The 22,804-nt window shown below is 43.2% G+C and overlaps 1 protein-coding gene across 1 annotated transcript in view; it reads right to left on the minus strand.

Annotated features, from left to right (window-relative positions):
• BMPR2 (bone morphogenetic protein receptor type 2) overlaps positions 1-22,804 on the minus strand; it is a 174,307-nt gene that overhangs the window by 13,675 nt on the left and 137,828 nt on the right. The window contains exons 9-11 of the mRNA XM_066346290.1: positions 19,774-19,934; positions 18,325-18,472; positions 7,883-8,019 (exon numbers count right to left, since the gene is read on the minus strand). Coding sequence (XP_066202387.1) covers positions 7,883-8,019; positions 18,325-18,472; positions 19,774-19,934 — 446 coding nt within the window. The remainder of the gene's footprint in view (positions 1-7,882; positions 8,020-18,324; positions 18,473-19,773; positions 19,935-22,804) is intronic.

Raw genomic sequence — 22,804 nt, forward strand, 5'->3', positions numbered from 1 at the left:
TGTGACAGAGACAGAGATACAGAGAGAGGAACAGATAGGGACAGACAGAAAGGGAGAGAGATGAGGAGCATCAACTCTTCATTGTGGCACTTTAGTGGTTCACTGATTGCTTTCTCATATGTCTCTCAACCAGGGGGCTCCAGCAGAGCGAGTAACACTTTGCTCAAGCCAGTGACCTTGGGTTCAGGATCAGGATAAAAACATATGGTATAATGCAGTGGTCCCCAACCTTTTTTGGGCCATGGACCGGTTTAATGTCTGAAAATATTTTCACAGACCGGCCTATAGGGTGGGACGGATAAATGTGTCATGTGACCGAGACAAGCGTCAAGAGTGAGTCTTAGATGGATGTAACAGAGGGAATCTGGTCATTTTTAAAAAATAAACCATCGTTCAGACTTAAATATAAATAAAATGAAAATAAGTAAGTTATTTATTCTTTCTCTGCAGACCAGTACCAAATGGCCCATGGACCGGTACCGGTCCGTGGCCCAGGGGTTGGGGATCACTGGTATAATGGATACTACGCAGCATCAAAAGAACTAGGAAGATATATATGCTCCCAATTGCTAAATAAAAATAGTAGAGGCTAAGTGGGTAAAGTAATTCCCATTTGTATGTTAGAAAAAATATAAACAAATATTGTAAGGTCGGTGGATAATGGAGGATGGTCACGTGGGGAACCCAGACCTGCAAACTTTGGCTAGGACCGCCCACAACCAAGTGCACCAAAAGAGGCTTCACAGGAACCCTTTGGAAAAAATGACCATCTGCCAGCCGGTGAGATTTCACCACGTCATATTAGCCCAACTTCCCTAGAGGACCCCTTTAAATATCTCCCACGCGGTTCACTCCTTGCGACTTCCCTGGCCTCCACCTTTCCTCGGGGCCAGGAAACCTTGCCGGGCAGGATGTGCTGTACTCAATAAAGCCTTTTGTTATTTCACACTTGGTGGCTCTGGCCCCTTCATTCCTTCTCGGCGGGGATAAATACCTTAAATTTTGGTGCCGGAAACCTGGGAGGAGTTGAAGTCTGCAAGGACCGCTCCTCTTCCTCATCCCCTCCGAGAAAGAACCAGGATCTCCAACCTTCCACCCACTTCGGCGCAGACTCCCTGTCTGAAACCGTAGCTACGTCAGGGAAGTCTTTTCCGTTCCGAGTGAGTGTGCTTGCGGAGACGTCCTAAGCATATCCACTTTACCTTTTCTGTCCGTGGTCATACCTTGAGTTTTAGAACGCTAATATTCAAATCTGACCACTCCGAGGACTGAGGGCGGCTGTGGGGGCACAGGAATCTTCCTCCTTAAAGAAGAAGAAACTGTCCTTCTCCGCTTTGGCCAGGCCACAGAACCCACTGAATTAGCCTCCTGAAGGGACTTTTGGTTTTAACACCCTCACCAATTTAACTATCACCAAAAAAGCTGGGAACTGATTGGAGAGCTCTTACATTCATGGCTTCTAATTATTTGTGTGCCTGTCCTTAATCTCTGTGCCACCTACCTGTTCCACTGCACAGGACTTTTTCTGGCCAGAGAAACCTCACCTAAAACCTCCACTCCTGATCTTTCCTTCTCCGCAGACTCCCAACTCTCTTTTTCTCCTGCCTGACCCCCAGGGTCGCCCCCCCCCCCCTCGGGACTTTTCTATGGTCCCTCTGCGACCTCTTTTGTGCTCGGGTCTCTTCCCTTTGAGAGCCCCTTCCCCTCCCTTCGCAAAAACCTGTTTCTTATTCACCATTACCATCTCTCTTTGTCCTCCCCTGGTGGCCAGGGGCCCTTCCCTTCTCCACTGTGTTCTTAAACCCCTCCTCCGTCAGGCCATTCTCAGCCTGGCATTGGCTCTGACACCGGTTTTCAGGACATCCAACCCCAATTTTCTTGCAGGAAGTTCCTGCCTTGTCCTGCCTTTGGCTCCAGCGTTTCCTGCAGGTTCTGGGTGCCGGGCTCAGCATGAGCCCTCTTCCTTTTCTTCTCAACCCCCAAACCTCTATCCGGAACCTGTGAACACGGTATTTAAAATTTTTAACGGTCCCAATTAGTAGAAACAGGCCAAGGCTGTTCACCAGGCCCGCATGCAGCAGAAGGTAACGCTTCACACCCCGGCTCTTGTGGCAACCCTGAGGCCAATAGAACAACAGAGGCAAGGCACAGGAAGTGCCCGACCCAAGTTCAAGCCACAAAGAGAAACCACAACAGCAGCTTGCTTTAAGTGTGGCAAGCAGGACCACTGGTCCCGGCAGGGCCCCTGCTGGCGGCTGCCCACTGAGCCTTGCCCTGACTTCAAACAGCCCAGTCACTGGCGGAGCGATTGCCCCTTTGGGCAACAGGTTTTTCCTCAGCGCCTCTACGTGGAGGACAAGCCGCCCGAATGGGAAGGCCAATCCAGCCAGGTGGGTGCATTGCTCAAACTCCTAGGACACGGCCTGGACCCGGAGAACCCAGGGTATGCTGCAACAAGTGGGTTAAGTCCATCTCATTTCTTGTGGACACGGGGGCTACCTTCTCTGTTTTGCCATCACACTCTGGACCTCTAATTCCCTCACGGGTCTCGGTTATAGGAATGGATGGGACCCCTTCCTTTCCCGTTTTTACGCCACTCCTGACATGCAGTTTTGCCTCAAGCTTCCCTCCTTACAGGACCACTGGCAATCGGAACCACTGGACTCCATCCATCTCCAGCTCACCAAAGGCTGGACCTTACAAATCCCCCTATTACTCCTCGATTTTTAAAATCCTTACAGGACCACATCCGTGAAGTTTCTCCAGTCACAGCCACACAGATGTTCCTCCTGACACCCCTCAAAACCACCACCTTCCGATCTCCCCCTCCCCACGACACCCCTAATCAGCAGGAAGTAGCCAGACAAATAAACAGCACCCCTTTTCTATTTAACATAAAAGGTCAGAATGTAAGGTCAGTGAATAATGGGGGATGGTCACGTGGGGAACCCAGACTCGCGAACTTTGGCTAGGACCGCCCACAACCAAGCGTGCCAACAGAGGCTTCACAGGAACCCTTTGGAAAAAAGTGACTGTCTGCCAGCCAGTGAGATTTCACCACGTCATATTAGCCTGACTTCCCTAGAGGACCCCTTTAAATATCTCCCACGTGGTTTAATTCTTACGACTTCCCTGGCCTCCATCTTTCTTCGGGGCCAGGGAACCTCGCCGGGCGGGATGTGTGCTCTGTACTCAATCAAGCCTTTTACTATTCCACACTTCGTGGCTCCGGCCTCTTCCTTTGTTCTCGGCAGGGAAAAATACCTTACACATATACCCCTGTAATGCACAGAAATTTCTGGAAGTCTACAAAAGGAACTTAATAGCAGTTGTTTCTTTATAGGGGCTTTTGAATGTCTAAGGCAGGGATCCCCAAACTACGGCCTGCGGGCCACATGCGGCCCCCTGAGGCCATTTATCCGGCCCTCGCAGCACTTCCGGAAGGGGCACCTCTTTCATTGGTGGTCAGTGAGAGGAGCATAGTTCCCATTGAAATACTGGTCAGTTTGTTGATTTAAATTTACTTGTTCTTTATTTTAAATATTGTATTTGTTCCCGTTTTGTTTTTTACTTTAAAATAAGATATGTGCAGTGTGCATAGGGATTTGTTCATAGTTTTTTTTTATAGTCCGGCCCTCCAACGGTCTGAGGGACAGTGAACTGGCCCCTGTGTAAAAAGTTTGGGGACCCCTGGTCTAAGGTGAGTAGTAGAATTTTCACTGTATATATTTTGTATTGCTAAAGAATGATTCTTTATTGTTTAAACTCTTTGTTTGAATTTTACTACATGCATGAAAATATTTTAATTTAACTAAATAACTGCTGAATAGACGTATGTAGGTTCACTATATTCAAAAGGTTAAAAAGGGAATTCAATCTCCCTCTCATCCTTAACCACCAACCACCCATTTTCCCTCTAGAAGCAAAACACATATATGCTATGTAACACACACGAGTCCAAAAATATATATAAAGAACTCATGAAACTCAACAACAAACAAGAAAACAATCCAATAAAAAAATGGGAAGAGGACATGAACAGACACTTCTCCCAAGAAGAAATATAAATGTCCAACAGATATATGAAAAAATGTTCATCATCACTAGCTATTAGAGAAATGCAGATCAAAACCACAATGAGATACCACCTCACACCTGTTAGATTAGCTATTATCAACAAAATAGGTAACAACAAGTGTTGGAAAGGCTGTGGAGAAAAAGAAACCCTCATTCACTGTTGGTGGGAATGTAAAGTAGTACAACTGTTATGGAAGAAAGTATGGTGGTTCTTCAAAAAATTAAGAATAGAAGGCCCTGGCCAGTTGGCTCAGTGGTAGAGCGTTGGCCTGGCGTGCAGGAGTCTTGAGTTCGATTCCCGGCCAGGGCACACAGGAGAAGCGCCCATATGCTTCTCCACCTCTCCCCCTCTCCTTCCTCTCTGTCTCTCTCTTCCCCTCACGCAGCCAAGGTTCCATTGGAGCAAAGTTGGCCCCGGCTCTGAGGATGGCTCTGTGGCCTCTGCCTCAGGTGCTAGAATGGCTCTGGTTGCAGCAGAGTGATGCCCCAGATGGGCAGAGCATCGCCCCCTGGTGGGCATGATGGGTGGATCCCGGTCGGGCGCATGAGGGAGTCTGTCTGACTGCCTCCCCGTTTCCAACTTCAGAAAAATACAAAAAATAAAATAAATAAAAATAGAACTATCATATGACCCAACTATCCCTCTACTAGGTATATACCCCCAAAACTCAAAATCATTGGTACATAAAGACACATTCACCCTGTGTTCATCTCAGCATTGTTCACGGTGGCCAAGACATGGAAACAACCAAAAAGCCCTTCAATAGAAGATTGGATAAAGAAAATGTGGTACATATATACTATGGAATACTACTCAGCAATAAGAAATGATGACATGGGATCATTTACAACAACGTGGATGGAGCCTGATAACATTATAATGAGTGAAATAAGTAAATCAGAAAAAAATTAAGATCTGTATGATTCCATACATAGGTAGGACACAAAATTGAGACTCATGGACATAGATAAGAGTGCAGTGGCTACCAGGGGGAGGTGAAGAGTAAAGAAGAAGGGTGTGGTGGGAGGGGAGGGGCATAAAGAAAATCAAATGAAGGATGAAGGATGATGATTTGACTTTGGGTGATGGATATACAACATAATCGAATGTCAAAAGGCTCTGGAGATGTTTTCTCTAAATCTATGTGCTCTAGTTGACCAATATCATCCCGTTAAAATTGTCTAAATAAAATTTTTTATTTTATTTTTTTTTTGTATTTTTCTGAAGCTGGAAACGGGGAGACAGTCTAGACAGACTCCCGCATGCGCCCGACCGGGATCCACCCAGCACGCCCACCAGGGGCGACGCTCTGCCCACCAGGGGGCGATGGTCTGCCCCTCCGGGGCGTCGCTCTGCCGCGACCAGAGCCACTCTAGCGCCTGGGGCAGAGGCCAAGGAGCCATCCCCAGCACCTGGGCCATCTTTGCTCCAATGGAGCCTTGGCTGCGGGAGGGGAAGAGAGAGACAGAGAAGAAGGGGGGGGGGTGGAGAAGCAAATGGGCGCTTCTCCTATGTGCCCTGGCCAGGAATCGAACTCGGGTCCCCCGCACGCCAGGCTGACGCTCTACCGCTGAGCCAACTGGCCAGGGCTAAATAAAATTATTTTTAAAAAACACACAAAAAAAACAAAGAAAACTAAGACCTATAATTTGTTTTTCTAATTTAAAATATTTTAATATACAAAAGCCTTAAACTGTGTGTGTTACTGTTACAATAGTATACTTTTACTATAAATTCTAAAACTAGGCCCTGGCCGGTTGGCTCTGTGGTAGAGCGTCGGCCTGGCGTGCGGGAGTTCCGGGTTCGATTCCCGACCAGGGCACACAGGAGAAGCATCCATCTGCTTCTCCACCCCTCCCCCTCTCCTTCCTTTCTGTCTCTCTCTTTCCCTACCGCAGCCAGGGCTCCATTGGAGCAAAGTTGGCCCTGGGCACTGGGGATAGATCTATGGCCTCTGCCTCAGGCGCTAGAATGGCTCTGGTTGCAACAGAGCGACACCCCAGATGGGCGGATATGCTGGGTGGATCCTGGTCAGGAGCATGTGGGAGTCTGACTGCCTCCCCGTTTCCATCTTCAGAAAAATACAAAAAAAAATAAATTAAAAATTCTAAAACTATAGAAAGAAATGTTATTCATAAACCTAATATTGAGAGGTAACTATGGTTAATACTTTCATACAGTTTTCTCAGATAGTAGTTTCTATACTTTCATTTCCATCAGAAAAGGATTCTTCCCCTCTTTACTGACTGATCTATGTTTGGATCCCTGGCAGTTTTTAAAACTAGTTTTTACATTCATTAATATTTTTAAGTCTGACCAGGTGGTGGTGCAGTGGAAAGAGCATCGGAGTGGGATATGAAAGACCCAGGTTCTTCGTTGCGGTACTTTAGTTGTTCGTTGATTGCTTTCTCATATGAGCCTTGACCAAGGGGCTCTAGCTGAGCCAGTGACCCCTTGCTCAAGCCAGTGACCTTGGGCTCAAGCCAGCAATCTTAAGCTTCCAGCCAATGAACATAGGGTCATGTCTATGATCCCATGCTCAAGTCAGCAAGCAATGCTACGCTCAAGCTGATGAGTCCAGTTCTAGCTGGCGACCTAGGGATTTCGAACCTGGGTCCTCGGCCTCCCAGGCCGATGCTCTATCCACTACATCACCAACTGGTAAGGCTAACTTTTAATTTTTTTAAAAACTGTTTAAAACAGGAAAAACAAGGTACTGTTGTCAATAATGGGTAATTGTATCATACAATGGAATACTGACAAAATGGAGAGACAGAAGCATCTAATGTGAACTGACATGAAACTGTCCATAATTTAAAAAATAAAATAAAATAAAGCTTCAGAAATGATTGTGGCTAATGAGATAATCCTACTTATGTAACAAATAATTATATGAGATATGACGTGGGTATGTGTATGCATGTAAATATTTGTAAGATGATTTTAGGACTGTAGCAACAATTAACTGAAATGACAGGAGTCTTTTTAATACCCAGAATTTATAGGCTGTACCATGGTTTCTTTTTGGTATATCTTAAATTTCTATTAGCCATTGAACATATAAGTCTGCACTAATGAACACTTTTGGTACCATTCTCAAGAAAGTAAGATGCAATTTCAATAATGTTTAAAATATTAACTTGTTAATTATTCCATTTACCCAATCTGACAAACTTCACACAACAGTCTTTTTAAATAGTATTTTATACTTGGAAAAAATGGAAACTTAACCAAAAAGAAGAGCTTTTATACACTGAAAATTTTTTAAATGTATAACAACAAATATCAAGTAGGTTGGATTCCTGGCATTAGACAATTAAAAAAATTAACATTATTAACAGTCTATTTTTGCTTCAAACAACATTAAAACAATCATAAATTATCTTTTTTTTGTGTGTGTGTGTGTATATTTTTCTGAAGTTGGAAACGGGGAGGCAGTCAGACAGACTCCCGCATGTGCCCGACTGGGATCCACCCGGCATGCCCACCAGGGGGCGATGCTCTGCCCATCTGGGGCATTGCTCTGTTGTGACCAGAGCCATTCTAGCACCTGAGGCAGAGGCCATAGAGCCATCCTCAGTGCCTGGGCCAACTTTGCTCCAATGGAACCTTGGCTGCGGGAGGGGAAGAGAGAGACGGAGAGAAAGGAGAGGGGGAGGGGTGGAGAAGCAGATGGGCGCTTCACCTGTGTGCCCTGGCCAGAAATCGAACCCGGGACTCCTGCATGCCAGACCGACGCTCTACCACTGAGCCAACTGGTCAGGGCCCATAAATTATCTTTTGAATAATTCAGTTTTTTCTTACCAGGCTATTTTCTTTCCAAGCTTCTGGGAACTTGGGTCTTTGTTTTTCCCGAGATACGAGAACCTGCATATCTTCAAAAGTGGGATGGTTTCCAACTTCTGTCTGAAAAGCCATCTGGTATTCTGGTACAGATTCACCTGTGAATTAAAAAAAAAATACAGTAAAATTTCCAATTATCATAAAATGATAAAATAACAGGAGTTTCTTTTTTTTTTTTTTACTTTTTCTGAAGTTGGAAACGGGGAGGTAGTCAGACAGACTCTAGCATGCGCCCCACCAGGGTCCACCCAACATGCCCACCAGGGGGCGATGCTCTGCTCATCTGGGGCGTTGCTCCGCTGCAACCAGAGCCGTTCTAGCACCTGAGGCAGAGGCCACAGAGCCATCCTCAGCGCCCGGGCCAACTTTGCTCCAATGGAGCCTTGGGTGTGGGAGGGGAAGAGAGAGACAGAGAGGAAGGAGAGGGGGAGGGGTGGAGAAGCAGATGGGCGCTTCTCCTGTGTGCCCTGGCCGGGAATCGAACCCGGGACTCCTGCACGCCAGGCCGACGCTCTACCGCTGAGCCAACCGGCCAGGGCTGGAGTTTCTAATACTAAGCAAGCAAAGAAACTCTCACAATGGTTCTTTTTAACCCTTTCAGCATATTTGGAAATCCTAAATAGACTCTTTTGTGGGCTGAATGTATTATGAATAAAATGCTTTACTTAGAATAGTCTTCGTATGATAAATGGTTTTTGATAAGTTAAATAGTAGTTTCTTTTTTTAAAAAATTAATTAATTTATTTGTTACAGAGAGAGGGATAGATAGGGACAGACAGACAGGAATGGAGAGAGATGAGAAGCATCAATTATCAGTTTTTTGTTGGGACTCCTTAGTTGTTCATCGATTGCTTTCTCATATGTGCCTTGACAACGGGCCTTCAGCAGACCGAGTAACCCCTTGCTCAAGCCAGAGACCTTGGGTCCAAGCTGGTGAGCTTTTTTTTTTTTTTTTGCTCAAGCCAGATGAGCCCGCGCTCAAGCTGGCGACCTCTGGGTCCTTCCGCATCCCAGTCTGACGCTCTATCCACTGTGCCACCACCTGGTCAGGCTAAATAGTAGTTTCAATGATAAAAGCTATCTTTGAAAATATTAAAAAAATTTTTATTTTATTGATTTTAGAGAGAGAGGAAAGAAGAGGGAGAGAGAGAGAGACAGGAACATGAATCTGTTTCTGTATGTGCCCTGACTGGGGTTCAAACTGGTAACCTCTATGCTGCTTTGGGATGGTGCTTTTAACTAAATGAGCTATCTGGCCAGGGTTAACAGCTATTTTTAAACGGTTTCTAGCATTACTAAATTGAGGGGGGGATTACAAATATTTAGTACTGGAAAATATACTGTACCTGAATTCTTATCCCATAGAGGGATCGAGGGTAGTGAATAAGAGGAGATACTCAGGATCTAGTACAACAAACATGTCTGTAGAACCAAATATAACTACCAGGATCTAGATAAAAGATTTTTAAGTATTATTATTCTCCTGCTACTTTATAACCCTATTTATAACTAATAAGCACAATTAGGGGCTTGTAATAAGAGGCTTATTTTTACAAAATGTAATCAAATTAAACTTAATAAACATATTGAGCCACAGAAAAAACCTCTGGGACCAACACTTAGAAAACCAATGGTCTCCTCAAGATCTTGGCTAAGACCTTAGGAAAAATAGAGATCTTTCAGTCTCCTTGTCCCTCTGGCCAACCTAATTATAATGACAGGATAAATTAGAAAGAAGATCACCATGATAAGGTACTTTGGTTCTAATCTTGGAAAAGTCATTTTTAACTATTCTGTTTCAGTTTTCTCTTCCTCAAAATGCAATGTCTGCCCTTCCTTATCTCACTCATATGGAGATAAAAGTTATAATGACTGAGATAAAAAGTGCATTATAAAACATGTAATTAAGTTTTATGTTTCAATTTGAATATTCAAAAGAACCTATAAATACTTATCTTCCACTGATATTAAAAAAGGTTTGCAGCCCTGGCCGGTTGGCTCAGTGGTAGAGTATCGGCCTGGCATGAGGGAGTCCCGGGTTTGATTCCCGGCCAGGGCACACAGGAGAAGTGCCCATCTGCTTTTCCTTCCTCTCCATCTCTCTCTTCTCCTCCCGCAGCCGAGGCTCCATTGGAGCAAAGATGGCCCGGGCGCTGAGGATGGCTCTTTGGCCTCTGCCTCAGGCACTAGAATGGCTCTGGATGCAATAGAGCGATGCCCCAGAGGGGCAGAGCATCACCCCCTGGTGGGCATGCCGGGTGGATCCCGGTCGGGCACATGCGGGAGTCTGTCTGACTGCCTCCCCATTTCCAGCTTCAGAAAAGTACAAAAAAAAAAAAAAAGGATTTGCAAAGATTAATTCTCAAATCTATGCAGCATAGCCCATTTTCTTAAATATTGCATTAACTATAAATACAAGTGATACTTTCACATATTCTAAACATTTAAGCAGGTTTTTTGATCAATAACCGTCAACACTGAACTGGAATGACAAAACTAAAAACTTTAATGTTGCCAGATACTATATCACTTTCATGAAACCTCATATGATAAAACCTCAACCCATACCATCTGTGAACTGTATGATATTTACTAGTATACCTTACCTGTCTCTTTGACACATATACATAACCCACATAATTCCTTCCAAGTGTTATTTAACTTGTTTTTCTTCAAATACTAGAATAAGTAAAATTTCACAATTTTAATTGTTTTAATCAGGTCTAATTACAATGAGAAAACCTGATAAATAAAATAGATGCATAAACCTGCTTTATGATTTGAATAATATGAGGAATTACTAAATTTCCATGTTTCTAAATCTAGTCCCATAGATACTTTTTAAAAATACTTTTATTTATTTATTTATTTATTTATTTATTTATTTATTTATTATTATTATTTTGTATTTTCCTGAAGTTGGAAACAGGGAGGCAAACAGACTCCTGCATGCACCTGACCAGGATCCACCCAGCATGACCACCAGGGGGCGATGCTCTGCCCATCTGGGGCATTGCTCTGCTGCAACCAGAGCCATTCTAGTGCCTGAGGCAGAGGCCATAGAGCCATCCCCAGCGCCCGGGCCAACTTTGCTCCAATGGAGCCTCGGTTCCAGGAGGGGAAGAGAGAGATGGAGAGGAAGGAGAGAGGGAGGGGTGGAGAAGCAGATGGGCGCTTGCCCTGGCCGGGAATTGAACCCAGGACTCCTGCACGCCGATGCTCTACCACTGAGCCAACTGGCCAGGGCCTTAAATATTTTTTTTTAAATGACTGATTTTAAGGAGACAAAGAGAGGAAGAGGGAGGTGGGAGAGGGGCATTCATTTGTTGTTCCATTTAGTTGTGCATTCATTGGTCACATCCCGTATTTGCCCACAACCTTGATATTTTTGGCCAATGCTCTAAAGCAGTGGTCACTGGGCTGCGGACCGGTAACAGTCCGTGGACCATTTGGTACTGGTCTGCAGAGAAAAAATAAATAATTTACATTATTTCCGTTTTATTTATATTTAAGCCTGAGTGATGTTTTATTTTTAAAAAGTGACCAGATTCCCTCTGTTACATCCGTCTAAGACTCACTCTTGATGCTTGTCTCGGTCACGTGATACATTTATCCGTCCCACCCTAAAGGCTGGTCAGTGAAAATATTTTCTGACATTAAACCGGTCCGTGGCCCCAAAAAGGTTGGGGACCACGGCTCTAAAGAACTGAGCTAACCGGCCAGGGCCCAAAGATATATATTTAGAGCTAACTTTGTATTAGGCACTGAAAATACAAAGATGAATGTTAATGACAACATTATCATGGAAGATATTATTAGTCTTACCAGATTTCCTTAAAACTTTATAATCACTGAATTGCTCAAGAGAGGTTTATAATCCCATCTTCTTTCAAACTGGCCAAAACTAAGACTATCAGATGCCATTCCTTGCTTCTCACATCATTTGCTACTTGTTAATTATGCCTCTAGACAGGAATTTTTAGAACCTTTCTTAAATTACACTAGTTCTCTTTCTTCAGTTTTCTTTCTCTTGCCTCCTTTTGTTTCGTCCTTCTCCCTCTATATAAAATTTGCAGCATTTCATTCTCCTTTATAACAGAGATACCTAATTCATTTATTTTGCTATTTTACAGAGAGTCAGCCAACATAGTGTTTCTATTTATTAAAAAAAAAGGACTGCATTTGGAGGTATATCATATTAGTTTTTATTTATTTATTTACTCATCTGGGGGGGGGGGGCGGAGAGAGAGAGAGAAAGGGAGGGAGGAGCAGGAAGCATCAACTCGAATATATTCCTTGACCAGGCAAGCCCAGGGTTTCAAACAGGCAACCTCAGCATTCCAGGTCGATGCTTTATCAACTGAGCCACACAGATCAGGCCATCATTTTAGTGTGTTTTTTTTTCATCATATTAGTTTTAAAAAATGTTTTACACGAATTTTATTATTATATCCTATTCTTTAGGTTTATTAATATGTTTATGGAATTCGTTTCTTTTCAACTTCCACCCCATTTCATTGTTACAATTTTTGAGTGCCCCGTGTCTCTACCTGTACTTACTTATCTGTAATATTTGTCTTCTCTATTCCACAGAAACTCCTCTGAGAATACTAGTGACTGCTTATTCAAATTCAAAGATCATTTGTCAGTTCTAATGCCTTTTGACCTTTTTTTTTTTTTTTCACAGAGACAGAGAGAGAGTCAGAGAGAGGGATAGAGAGGGATAGACAGACAGAAACGGAGAGAGATAAGCATCAATCATCAGTTTTTCCTTGGGACACCTTAGTTGTTCATTGATTGCTTTCTCATATGTGCCCTGACCGTGGGCCTTCAGCAGACCGAGTAACTCCTTGCTCGAGCCAGTGACCTTGGATCCAAGCTGGTGAGCTTTGCTCAAACCAGATGAGCCCACGCTCAAGCTGGCAACCTCGGGGTCTCGAATCTGGGTCTTCCGTATCCCAGTCTGACACTCTATCCACTGCGCCACCACCTGGTCAGGCTTGACCAGGCGATTACGTATCAGTCTTGGTTCTTAATACTTCTAACACTGACTTTCCACATACTATGATTTTTTAATCTTTTCACTGTTTCTTAGACCATCAGTCTTTGTAACTAACTTATTTGGGAGGGGTCCCCCAATATTCAGTCTTTTAATTCTTTATTCAACAATTTTCCCTCTCCTCATGGATTCTCTTAGGGGGGGTATATCTGCTCATAAGTTCTCAATTACCATGTCTGTGACAATTCCCAAATAAATTTTAATCTTAGTTCTGTTAACATTTTTATTTTCTTTTATAAAAATTTTTCTTCAGTTATCCTATCAATACCCCATTCAAAAGTCTCCATAATTACTCTTATTTCCAGTGTAAACCAGTACTTTTTCCTAAGTTCCTGGCTGCCACCTTCATTATTTCTCAGATCACTGACTATTTCTCAATTCCTTAAACTTTCTTCGAATAATTGTTAAAGCCGCCGGACGAGATGGTGGCACAGTGGATAGAGCTTCAACCTGGGATGCTGAGAACACAGGTTCGAAACCCTGAGGTTGTGGCTTGAACACAGGCTTATCAGCTTGAGTGCGGGGTTGCAGGCTTCAGCATGGAATCATAGACATGACCCTATGGTCACTGGCTTGAACCCATAAAGGTAACTGGCTTGAAACCCAAGGTCGTTGGCTTGAGTAAGGGGTCACTGGCTTGGCTGGAGCCCCTTGGTCAAGGCACATATGAGAAAGTAATCAATGAATAACTAAAGTGCCACAACTACGAGTTGATGCTTCTCATCTCTCTCCTTTCCTCTTTTTTTTTTTTTAATATATATTTGAGCACATTTTTTAAAAAGATTTTATTTATTCATTATAGAGAGGGGAGAGAGAGAGAGAAGGGGGGAGGAGCAGGAAGCATCAACTCCCATATGTGCCTTGACCAGGCAAGCCCAGAGTTTTGAACCGGCAACCTCAGCGTTTCCAGGTTGACGCTTTATCCACTGCGCCACCACAGGTCAGGCTCTCTCCCTTCCTCTTTGTCCCTTGCTGTCTTTCTCTCTCTCTCAAAAAAAAAAAACAAACAAAAAAACCACACATTCCTTCTCTACATTTCTTTCACATGTGCATTCTTACTTACTTCCACACCCAAGAATATACGGTATTTTAATGCAATTCCCTCCATCCTTCCCTCCGTCCCTCCCTCCCTCCTTTCTTCTTTCCTTCCTTCATTTATTTTTTTGTACTTTTTCTGCAGTGAGAAGTGGAGAGGCAGAGACAGACTCCTGCATGCGCTCTACCGGGATCCACCGGCATGCCCATTAGGGGGGACTATTCTGTCCATTCTGGGGTGTTGCTCCATTGCAAATGGAACCATTCTAGTCCTGAGGTGGAGGCTATGGAGCCATCCTCAGTGCCCAGGCCAATTTTGCTCCAATGGAGCCTTGGCTGCAGGAGGGGAAGAGAGAGAGAGAGAGAAAGGAAAGGGGGAAGGGTGGAGAAGCAGATGGCGCTTCTCCTGTGGGTCCTGACCAGGAATCGAACCTGGGACTTCCATACACTAGGCTGATTCTCTACCACTGAGCAAACTGGCCAGGGCCTCTTTCCTTTATTTTTAATTTTAATTGTGGTTAAATATACATAATATAAAATTTATCATTTTAACCATTTTTAAGTTGTATGGCACTAAGAATATTCACAATATTGTGTAACTATCACCACCACCATTACTCTCTAGAACAGTGGTTCTCAACCTGTGGCTGTTCTCAACCTGTGGGTCGCGACCCCGGCGGGGTCAAACGACCAAAACACAGGGGTCGCCTAAAGCCGTTCCTGTCTGTCTGTCCCTATCTATCCCTCTCTCTGACTCTGTGTCTCTGTAAAATAAATAAATAAATAAATAAATAAACAAACAAACAAACAAACAAACTAATGGTTGATGCTTCTCATCTCTCCGTTCCTGTCTGTCTGTCCCTGTCTACCCTCTCTCTGGCTCTCTCTCTGTTTCTGTAAAAAGAAAAAAAAGGAAAAAAAAAACTCCTTCTAGTTCTATTATAACTCATCCTAGATTTAATTTCCTTTCCTTTTTCAAACATCTAATATTGCTCTTTATTATTTATCAGATCAAAAACATAGTTACTCTTTGAATGCAGTAGTTGTTAAAAAAATGTTGCCGATGGCAACGTAATAATGCTGATACTAGAAGAATCATTTTGGTCAGACATATAAATAGAAAGTTCTGAAGTTCCAATAATACTGTGATTCTATTATAATTTCTGCTGTTGGCAGAAAAACACCTCAACTGAGTACTTTGTATTCCTAATTAACTGAAACATATACATCTAAATAAGAACTGACAAACCTATAGTAACTCTAAATAATTCATTTTATTACATTTTAGAAATATAAAGTATTGTCCTATGCTTACTATTTTTAAAGCAAAAAATTCAACCCCACTACTCATCTCTGTTTTTCTTTCTTCTTTTTTTTTTCTTTCCTTTTTATTTACTTATTTTGAGAGAAGCCAGGAGAGACAGGAACATCGAGCTGTTCCTGTATGTGCCCTTACCAGGAAATTGAACTGGCAACCTCCATGCTCCTGGAGGATGCTCCAACCAACTGAGCTATCCGGACAGAGCTTATTTTTTATTTTTAGAGACAGAGAAAGGAATGGAGGGTGAGGGGAGTGGGAAGGGAAGCATTCATTTGTTGTTCCACTCAGCTGTACATTCATTTGTTGCTTCCCATGTGTGCCCTGACTGGGGATCAAACCTGTAACCTTGTCATTGCAGGTTGACACTATTAATTGACTGAGCTAACTGACTAGAGCCATCTCTGTTTCTCTTAAATAGTTCTATTTCATAAATTTGTCCATTGCTGGTTCAATTAACTGTTTTTTTCCTGTGTTTTTAATGGTGTTATTCCTATAAAATAGAGACCATATACATGAAATCATTTTGTACACCATCTAGAACAGTGGTAGTCAACCTGGTCCCTACCGCCCACTAATGGGTGTTCCAGCTTTCATGGTGGGCGGTAGTGGAGCAACCAAAGTATAAATAAAAAGATAGATTTAACTATAGTAAGTTGGGTTTTCTTTGTTTTTTCTACAGAGACAGAGAGAGAGAGTCAGAGAGAGGGATACTTAGGACAGACAGGAACGGAGAGAGATGAAAAGCATCAATCATCAGTTTTTCATTGTGGCATCTTAGTTGTTCATTGATTGTTTTCTTATATATGCCTTGACCATGGGGCTGCAGCAGACTAAGTAACCCCTTGCTCAAGCCAGCGACCTTGGGTCCAAGCTGGTGAGCTTTGCTCAAACCAGATGAGCCCGTGCTCAAGCTGACGACCTTAGGGTCTCGAACTTGGGTCCTCCGCATCCCAGTCCGACGCTCTACCCACTGTGCAACCGCCTGGTCAGGCGTATAGTAAGTTGTTTTACAAAGATGTATTCTGCCAAACTTAGCAAAAATCCGGCATAAAGTACTTGGTAAGTAATTATTATTATATACTTTAACTTGCTGTAACTCTGCTTTATAAACTTTATAAAGTCAAGTTACTTCCATACTTTATAAATCACCATTACTGTGGAACCGGTGGGTGGTTAGAAAATTTTACTACTAACAGAGATACAAAAGTGGGCGGTAGGTTTAAAAAGGTTGACTACCCCTGCTCTAGAAGAATGCAATGCACATATTAGTAAAGTTTCTTTCTTCTTTTTTTTTTTTGTATTTTTCTGAAGCTGGAAACGGGGAGAGACAGTCAGACAGACTCCCGCATGCGCCCGACCGGGATCCACCCGGCACGCCCACCAGGGGCGATGCTCTGCCCCTCTGGGGCGTCGCTCTGCCGCGACCAGAGCCACTCCAGCGCCTGGGGCAGAGGCCAAGGAGCCATCCCCAGCGCCCGGGCCATCTTTGCTCCAATGGAGCCTTGGCTGCGGGAGGGGAAGAGAGAGACAGAGAGGAAAGGGGGGGGGGTGGAGAAGCAAATGGGCGCTTCTCCTATGTGCCCTGGCCGGGAATCGAACCCGGGTCCCCTGCATGCCAGGCGGACGCTCTACCGCTGAGCCAACCGGCCAGGGCCAGGGCAGTAAAGTTTCTTTATGACAATTATGACAGTGATGTAAAAATCCTAACAAAAGGGGAAAATTATAAACTTGTTTGGTTATTTCAAGGAAGCCTCAAACAAGCATTTACATTAAATGAATGTTCTTTCATTGAAAGAAATGGAAGGCAGGCAGGAAAGCAAGAAGAGAGAATAAAAAGGAAAGGAAAAAAATGTTTCAATGGAAAATTCATTGTTTCTAATTCCTTATTGGCTCAATTAGGACACAATGTAAGTGTGGCTTATCAAATGCTCAGATGGTGCATAAGAAAATTGATGACTGCTAAAGCAATCAAAGACCAAACCAAATACAGTTAGATAAGCTATTATGAGCAATTAATTAAACTGCACTCAGATGCAAACATGGAAGTCCTTTTAAAAAGTATTTCCTTCTAGCATTACTGGTGGTGACTCAGTGGATTGAGTGTAGGCTCAATGGTGGATGCTGAGGGCCATGGTTTGAAACCCTGAGGTCACCAACTTGACTGCGGGCTTACCAGCTTGAGTCCAGAGTCATCTGTTTGATCCCAAAGCTCACTGGTTTGAGCCCAAGGTCACTAGCTTGAGTCCAATGTTGCTGGCTTGAGCTACAGGTTACTGGCTTGGCTTGAGGCCCCCAGTCAAGGCACATATGAGAAGCAATCAATAAAAACAACTAAAGTGAAGCAACCACAATTTGGTGCTTCTCATCTCTCTCCCCCACTTCCCTTCCTGTCTCTCTTAAAAAAACAACAACAACAACAAAAAACCATTAAAAAGTTTTACCGCCCTGGCCTGTTGGCTCAGTGGTAGAGCGTCGGCCTGGCATGCAGAAGTCCTGGGTTCGATTCCCGGCCAGGGCACACAGGAGAAGCGCCCATCTGCTTCTCCACCCCTCCCCCTCTCCCTCCTCTCTGTCTCTTTCTTCCCCTCCTGCAGCCGAGGCTCCATTGGAGCAAAGATGGCCCGGGCGCTGGGGATGGCTCCTTGGCCTCTGCCCCAGGCGCTAGAGTGGCTCTGGTCGCAACAGAGCGACGCCCCGAAGGGGCAGAGCATCGCCCCCTGGTGGGCATGCCGGGTGGATCCTGGTCGGGCACATGCGGGAGTCTGTCTGACTGTCTCTCCCCGTTTCCAGCTTCAGAAAAATACAAAAAAAAAAAAAAAAGTTTTACCTTCTGGCAAATAATGTTTCTGACCACTAGATGGCAATAAACTAAAAGTTTAAATGAAAGTAAAAACATACATAAAAGTTGACTTATTTAATATAGGTAGAAAAAGAAGACATAACTGCTTCACTTCAAATTTATATATCAACTTTTGATAGATTTCTTACCTGGGAAGAGGTCTGTACATCTCATAAATATCTCCCAATAGATTAGTCCAAGAGCATACATGTCTACTTGTTTCAAAGCTGATTCACAGTCCCTCAGGTTCACAGCTCCTTCTAGAACTTCTGGTGCCATATATCTGATTGTGCCAACCTGATAAATTGGTGGTAATTTTCAGAAACAGAATGAAAGGCATAGATTACACAGAAGTTATACATAAATTTCATATCAAGAGGATGTCCCCTAACCATGCCATTGAAACTGTCTGCCTTTCCATCTATAAAATGCCCTTCTTGAATAATTAAACTGTGGTAAATACATCCGACTGAACAGAATCAGTCAAAAAGAATGGGCTAGATCTTCCTATGCATATCAGTGTAAAATAAAAAACTGTAAGACACAGTGAGAAAACAGCAAAACAATATGTATACCATTTACGTACTACTTCACCAAAAAATGCAAATATTTGTATAAACCTGTGTATCTGAATACAGAAAAAAAGGTCAGGAAGAATATATTCCACATTGTAATAGTGATTATTAGGTGACTGTCCTATTTTACCTTGATAATTTTACTATTGCTGAAGAAATCAGCTCCTACAAACTTCCTCCTAATGCTTATCAAAAATGAGGTGGAAGGCCTGACCTGTGGTGGCGCAGTGGATAAAGCGTCGACCTGGAAATGCTGAGGTCGCCGGTTCGAAACCCTGGGCTTGCCTGGTCAAGGCACATATGGGAGTTGATGCTTCCAGCTCCTCCCCACCTTCTCTCTCTGTTTCTCTCTCCTCTCTCTCTCCCTCTCTGTCTCTCTCTCTCCCTTTCTCTCCTCTCTAAAATGAATAAATAAAAACAAAAACAAACAAACAAAAAAAATGAGGTGGAACGGGCCCTGGCCAGTTGGCTCAGTGGTAGAGTGTCAGCCTGGCGTGCAGGAGTCCCGGGTTCGATTCCCGGCCAGGGCACACAGGAGAAGCACCCATCTGCTTCTCCCCCCCTCCCCCCCTCCTTCCTCTCTGTCTCTCTCTTCCCCTCCTGCAGCCAAAGCTCCACTGGAGCAAAGTTTGCCCGGGCGCTGAGGATGGCTCTGTAGCCTCTGCCTCAGGCGCTAGAATGGCTCTGGTTGCGGCAGAGCGATGCCCCAAGATAGGCAGAGCATCGCCCCCTGGTGGGCATGCCAGGTCGATCCCGATTGGGCACATGCGGGAGTCTGTCTGACTGCCTCCCCGTTTCCAGCTTCGGAAAAATACAAAAAAAAAAATGAGGTGGAACGGCAGTGACTTCCACATGAATTGATGAATGTTACACAGTGTCTTTGGTATTTCTTAAATTTGCAATTCCTAATATGCTATAATTGATAGCATGTAGGATAACTATCCTGAGTAGTTAGTAGATTCTTCAATTCAATTCATTACATTTTCAAAGGATGCCCATGTGCTACCTTTTGTATACACTCACCTCACTTATGGCTGCATTATCTTCTTCCCCCGGGCGCACCAGTCTATTTCCAGTCAGCCTCATGGACAACCCAAAGTCACTAATAACACAGGTTCCATCGTTTTTCACCAGGACATTTCTGCTATTTAAATCTCGATGGGAAATTGCAGGTTTGTAATGATCTGTATAGATAATTTCAAATATTTATTAATACTTAAATATATAGCATTATTGGACATGAAATCAGCATGCAAGTAATAGGGATTAATACATAAATATAAAAGATAGTGTTAGTTTTCTACCTATTAATTTTATAATAAAAAAAGACATAAGAAAATCAAAATTTCAACTCATAATCATCACTATTTTCACTATATATTTTACAACTTAACTCCTGTTGTAAGTATAATTAATTAAACTTTAAATGTCAGCTGCAACTAACTGCCAACATGCTGTTGCTTCTAATTTTAATATACTTGTTCTTTTCTCTTCATTTTAGGGTAGCAAAAAGAGGTAATAAAGGGATATTTGGTATAAACAACAAAAAGTCAATGCATCTAAAACAAGTTTCAATAAAAAACTGACATGCCTCCAAAATTTGTAATATGTACCTCACACTTTTCTCTTATGGCTTAACAGATCAAACCTGTGACAGACATCCCAGTTCTGCCCTGAGGTTCAGTCATGTCTCTAAGCCCACCTCAGTTCTTCAGATCAAACTAGAAACAGTTTTACAGGCAGACTGGGAGAAAAAGTGGTGGAGATGGTATTCTCGGCAAGACATGAAAACCTGTTTTCTGACTTTACCAAGAAGCAAAGCACTACTATGCTTATTTCTATTACTTGTTTATCACTGTACTTCATGTCCCATGAAAGGCAGAAAGTACATGTTTTTCCTAAATTCAAAGGCTTGACAGGGAAGTGTTTGCTGACTGAAAGAATGTATCTAACCTAAGCCCCTCATCAAAAATACTACTTATTTTTTTTCCCCTCTCTGTCAAGAAATGTTATATAAATCTTACATTAGGACCATAGCTCTTGAAATGAAAAAATTCTATAGCACAATTTCTAAAATTTTAAATAACTCACTAGGTATGCAAAGAAATACAGCAATCCAAAAGAAGTCAATGATGTTTATTGAGTATTCATTTTGAGACACAAGTAGACTCAGTATTTATATTTATTATTCTCATTAAAGAGTATTAGACTGCAATTTCACCAAAAATGAAACTAAAGACAGAGGATAATAACCATTCCTCTGATATTTAAAATAAAAGGGCGGGGGGAACATGCCTGACCAGGCGGTGGCACAATGGATAGAGCATCGGTCTGGGACACAGAGGACCCAGGTTCAAAATCCTGAGGTTGCTGGCTTGAGAAGGGGTCACTGGCTTAGCTGCAGCCCCCAGTCAAGGCACATATGAGAAAGCAATTAATGAACAACTAAGGTGCCACAATGAAGAATTGATGCTTCTCATCTCTCTTCCCTTCCTGCCTGTCCCTCTCTCTCTGTCTCTTTTGCTAAAAAAAAAAAAAAAAAGGCAATAGCACAACTAGAAGAAAAATAATAATTACCAAGTTTCTTTATCTAAGAATTGATTTCTTTCTCATTTTTTTTTTAATTTTTTTTTAATTTTTTTGTATTTTTCTGAGGCTGGAAACGGGGAGAGACAGTCAGACTCCCGCATGCGCCCGACCGGGATCCACCCGGCACGGGCAGGGGCGAAGCTCTGCCCACCAGGGGGTGATGCTCTGCCCCTCGGGGCATCGCTCTGCCGACCAGAGCCACTCTAGCGCCTGGGGCAGAGGCCAAGGAGCCATCCCCTGCGCCCGGGCCATCTTTTGCTCCAATAGAGCCTTGGCTGCGGGAGGGGAAGAGAGAGACAGAGAGGAAGGGGGAGGGTGGAGAAGCAAATGGGTGTTTCTCCTATGTGCCCTGGCCAGGAATCGAACCCGGGTCTCCCGCACGCCAGGCCGACTCTTTACCGCTGAGCCAACTGGCCAGGGCCTCTTTCTCATTTCTTATTCTGGATAAAACAAAAACATAAGTATATGTGGTATAATCTCAAGGTGATATTTATATAAGAAAATTTACAGAAACATTAGAGAATGTTTGTATGCTAATACCAAATCAATAAACTAAAAGATCTCACACATTACGGAAACCAGGTTAATAATGAGAATAGCCTAACTAGGTGGTGATGCAGTGTATACAGCGCCAACCTGGGATGCTGAAGACCCACGTTCAAAACACTGAGGTCGCCAGCCTGAATGAGGACGCCTCTGGCTTGAGCGTGGGCTCACCGGCTTGAGTGAGGGATCACAGACATGACCCATGGTTGCTGGCTTGAGCCCAAAGGTTGCTGGCTTGAATCTAAAGGTCACTGGTTTGGCTGGAGCCCCCTGGTCAAGGCACATATGAGAAAACAATGAACAACTAAAGTGCTGCAACTACGAGTTCAGGATTCTCATCTCTCTCCCTTCCTGCTTCCGTCTGTCTTGCTCTTGCTAAAATACTACTACTACTACTACTACTACTAATAATAATAATGAGAAAAAGAAGAATGAGCAATGACTCAGTGAGACAGCCAGAGGGAAAAACTGGGTAGTACTTTCTGCTACAATTAAAAAGAAATTAAAAAAGAAAACAAAAGGAGAAAGGGGAAACAGGAAAAAGAAGAGAAAATAAGACAAGATAGGATTTATTTCCAACGCAAAAGGTAAAACTGTAGACTGTCCCTTTTGAGATTTTTGGCCTTTAAAGACCCTCTCAACACAGATAATACTGTAATGACTGCGAGGGAGAGGGTGGGTGGGGAAGTGGAGGGGGACATGGGGGGATACATGGTGATGACCGGAGACTTGGCTGGGGGTGGTGACACACAATACAGTACAGAAGACGTGTTGTACAATTTAGCACCTGAAACCTATGTAATTTTGTTAACCATTCAATAAAAAGAAAAATAAAATCCCTTCATATTTACTTTAATCATTTTTATTGTGGGAGTGAGGGGGAAGAGTTACATAACATAAAATAATTTTATGCTGGGCA

Source organism: Saccopteryx leptura, chromosome 7, assembly GCF_036850995.1.
Source record: "Saccopteryx leptura isolate mSacLep1 chromosome 7, mSacLep1_pri_phased_curated, whole genome shotgun sequence".
Classification (NCBI taxonomy): domain Eukaryota; kingdom Metazoa; phylum Chordata; class Mammalia; order Chiroptera; family Emballonuridae; genus Saccopteryx; species Saccopteryx leptura.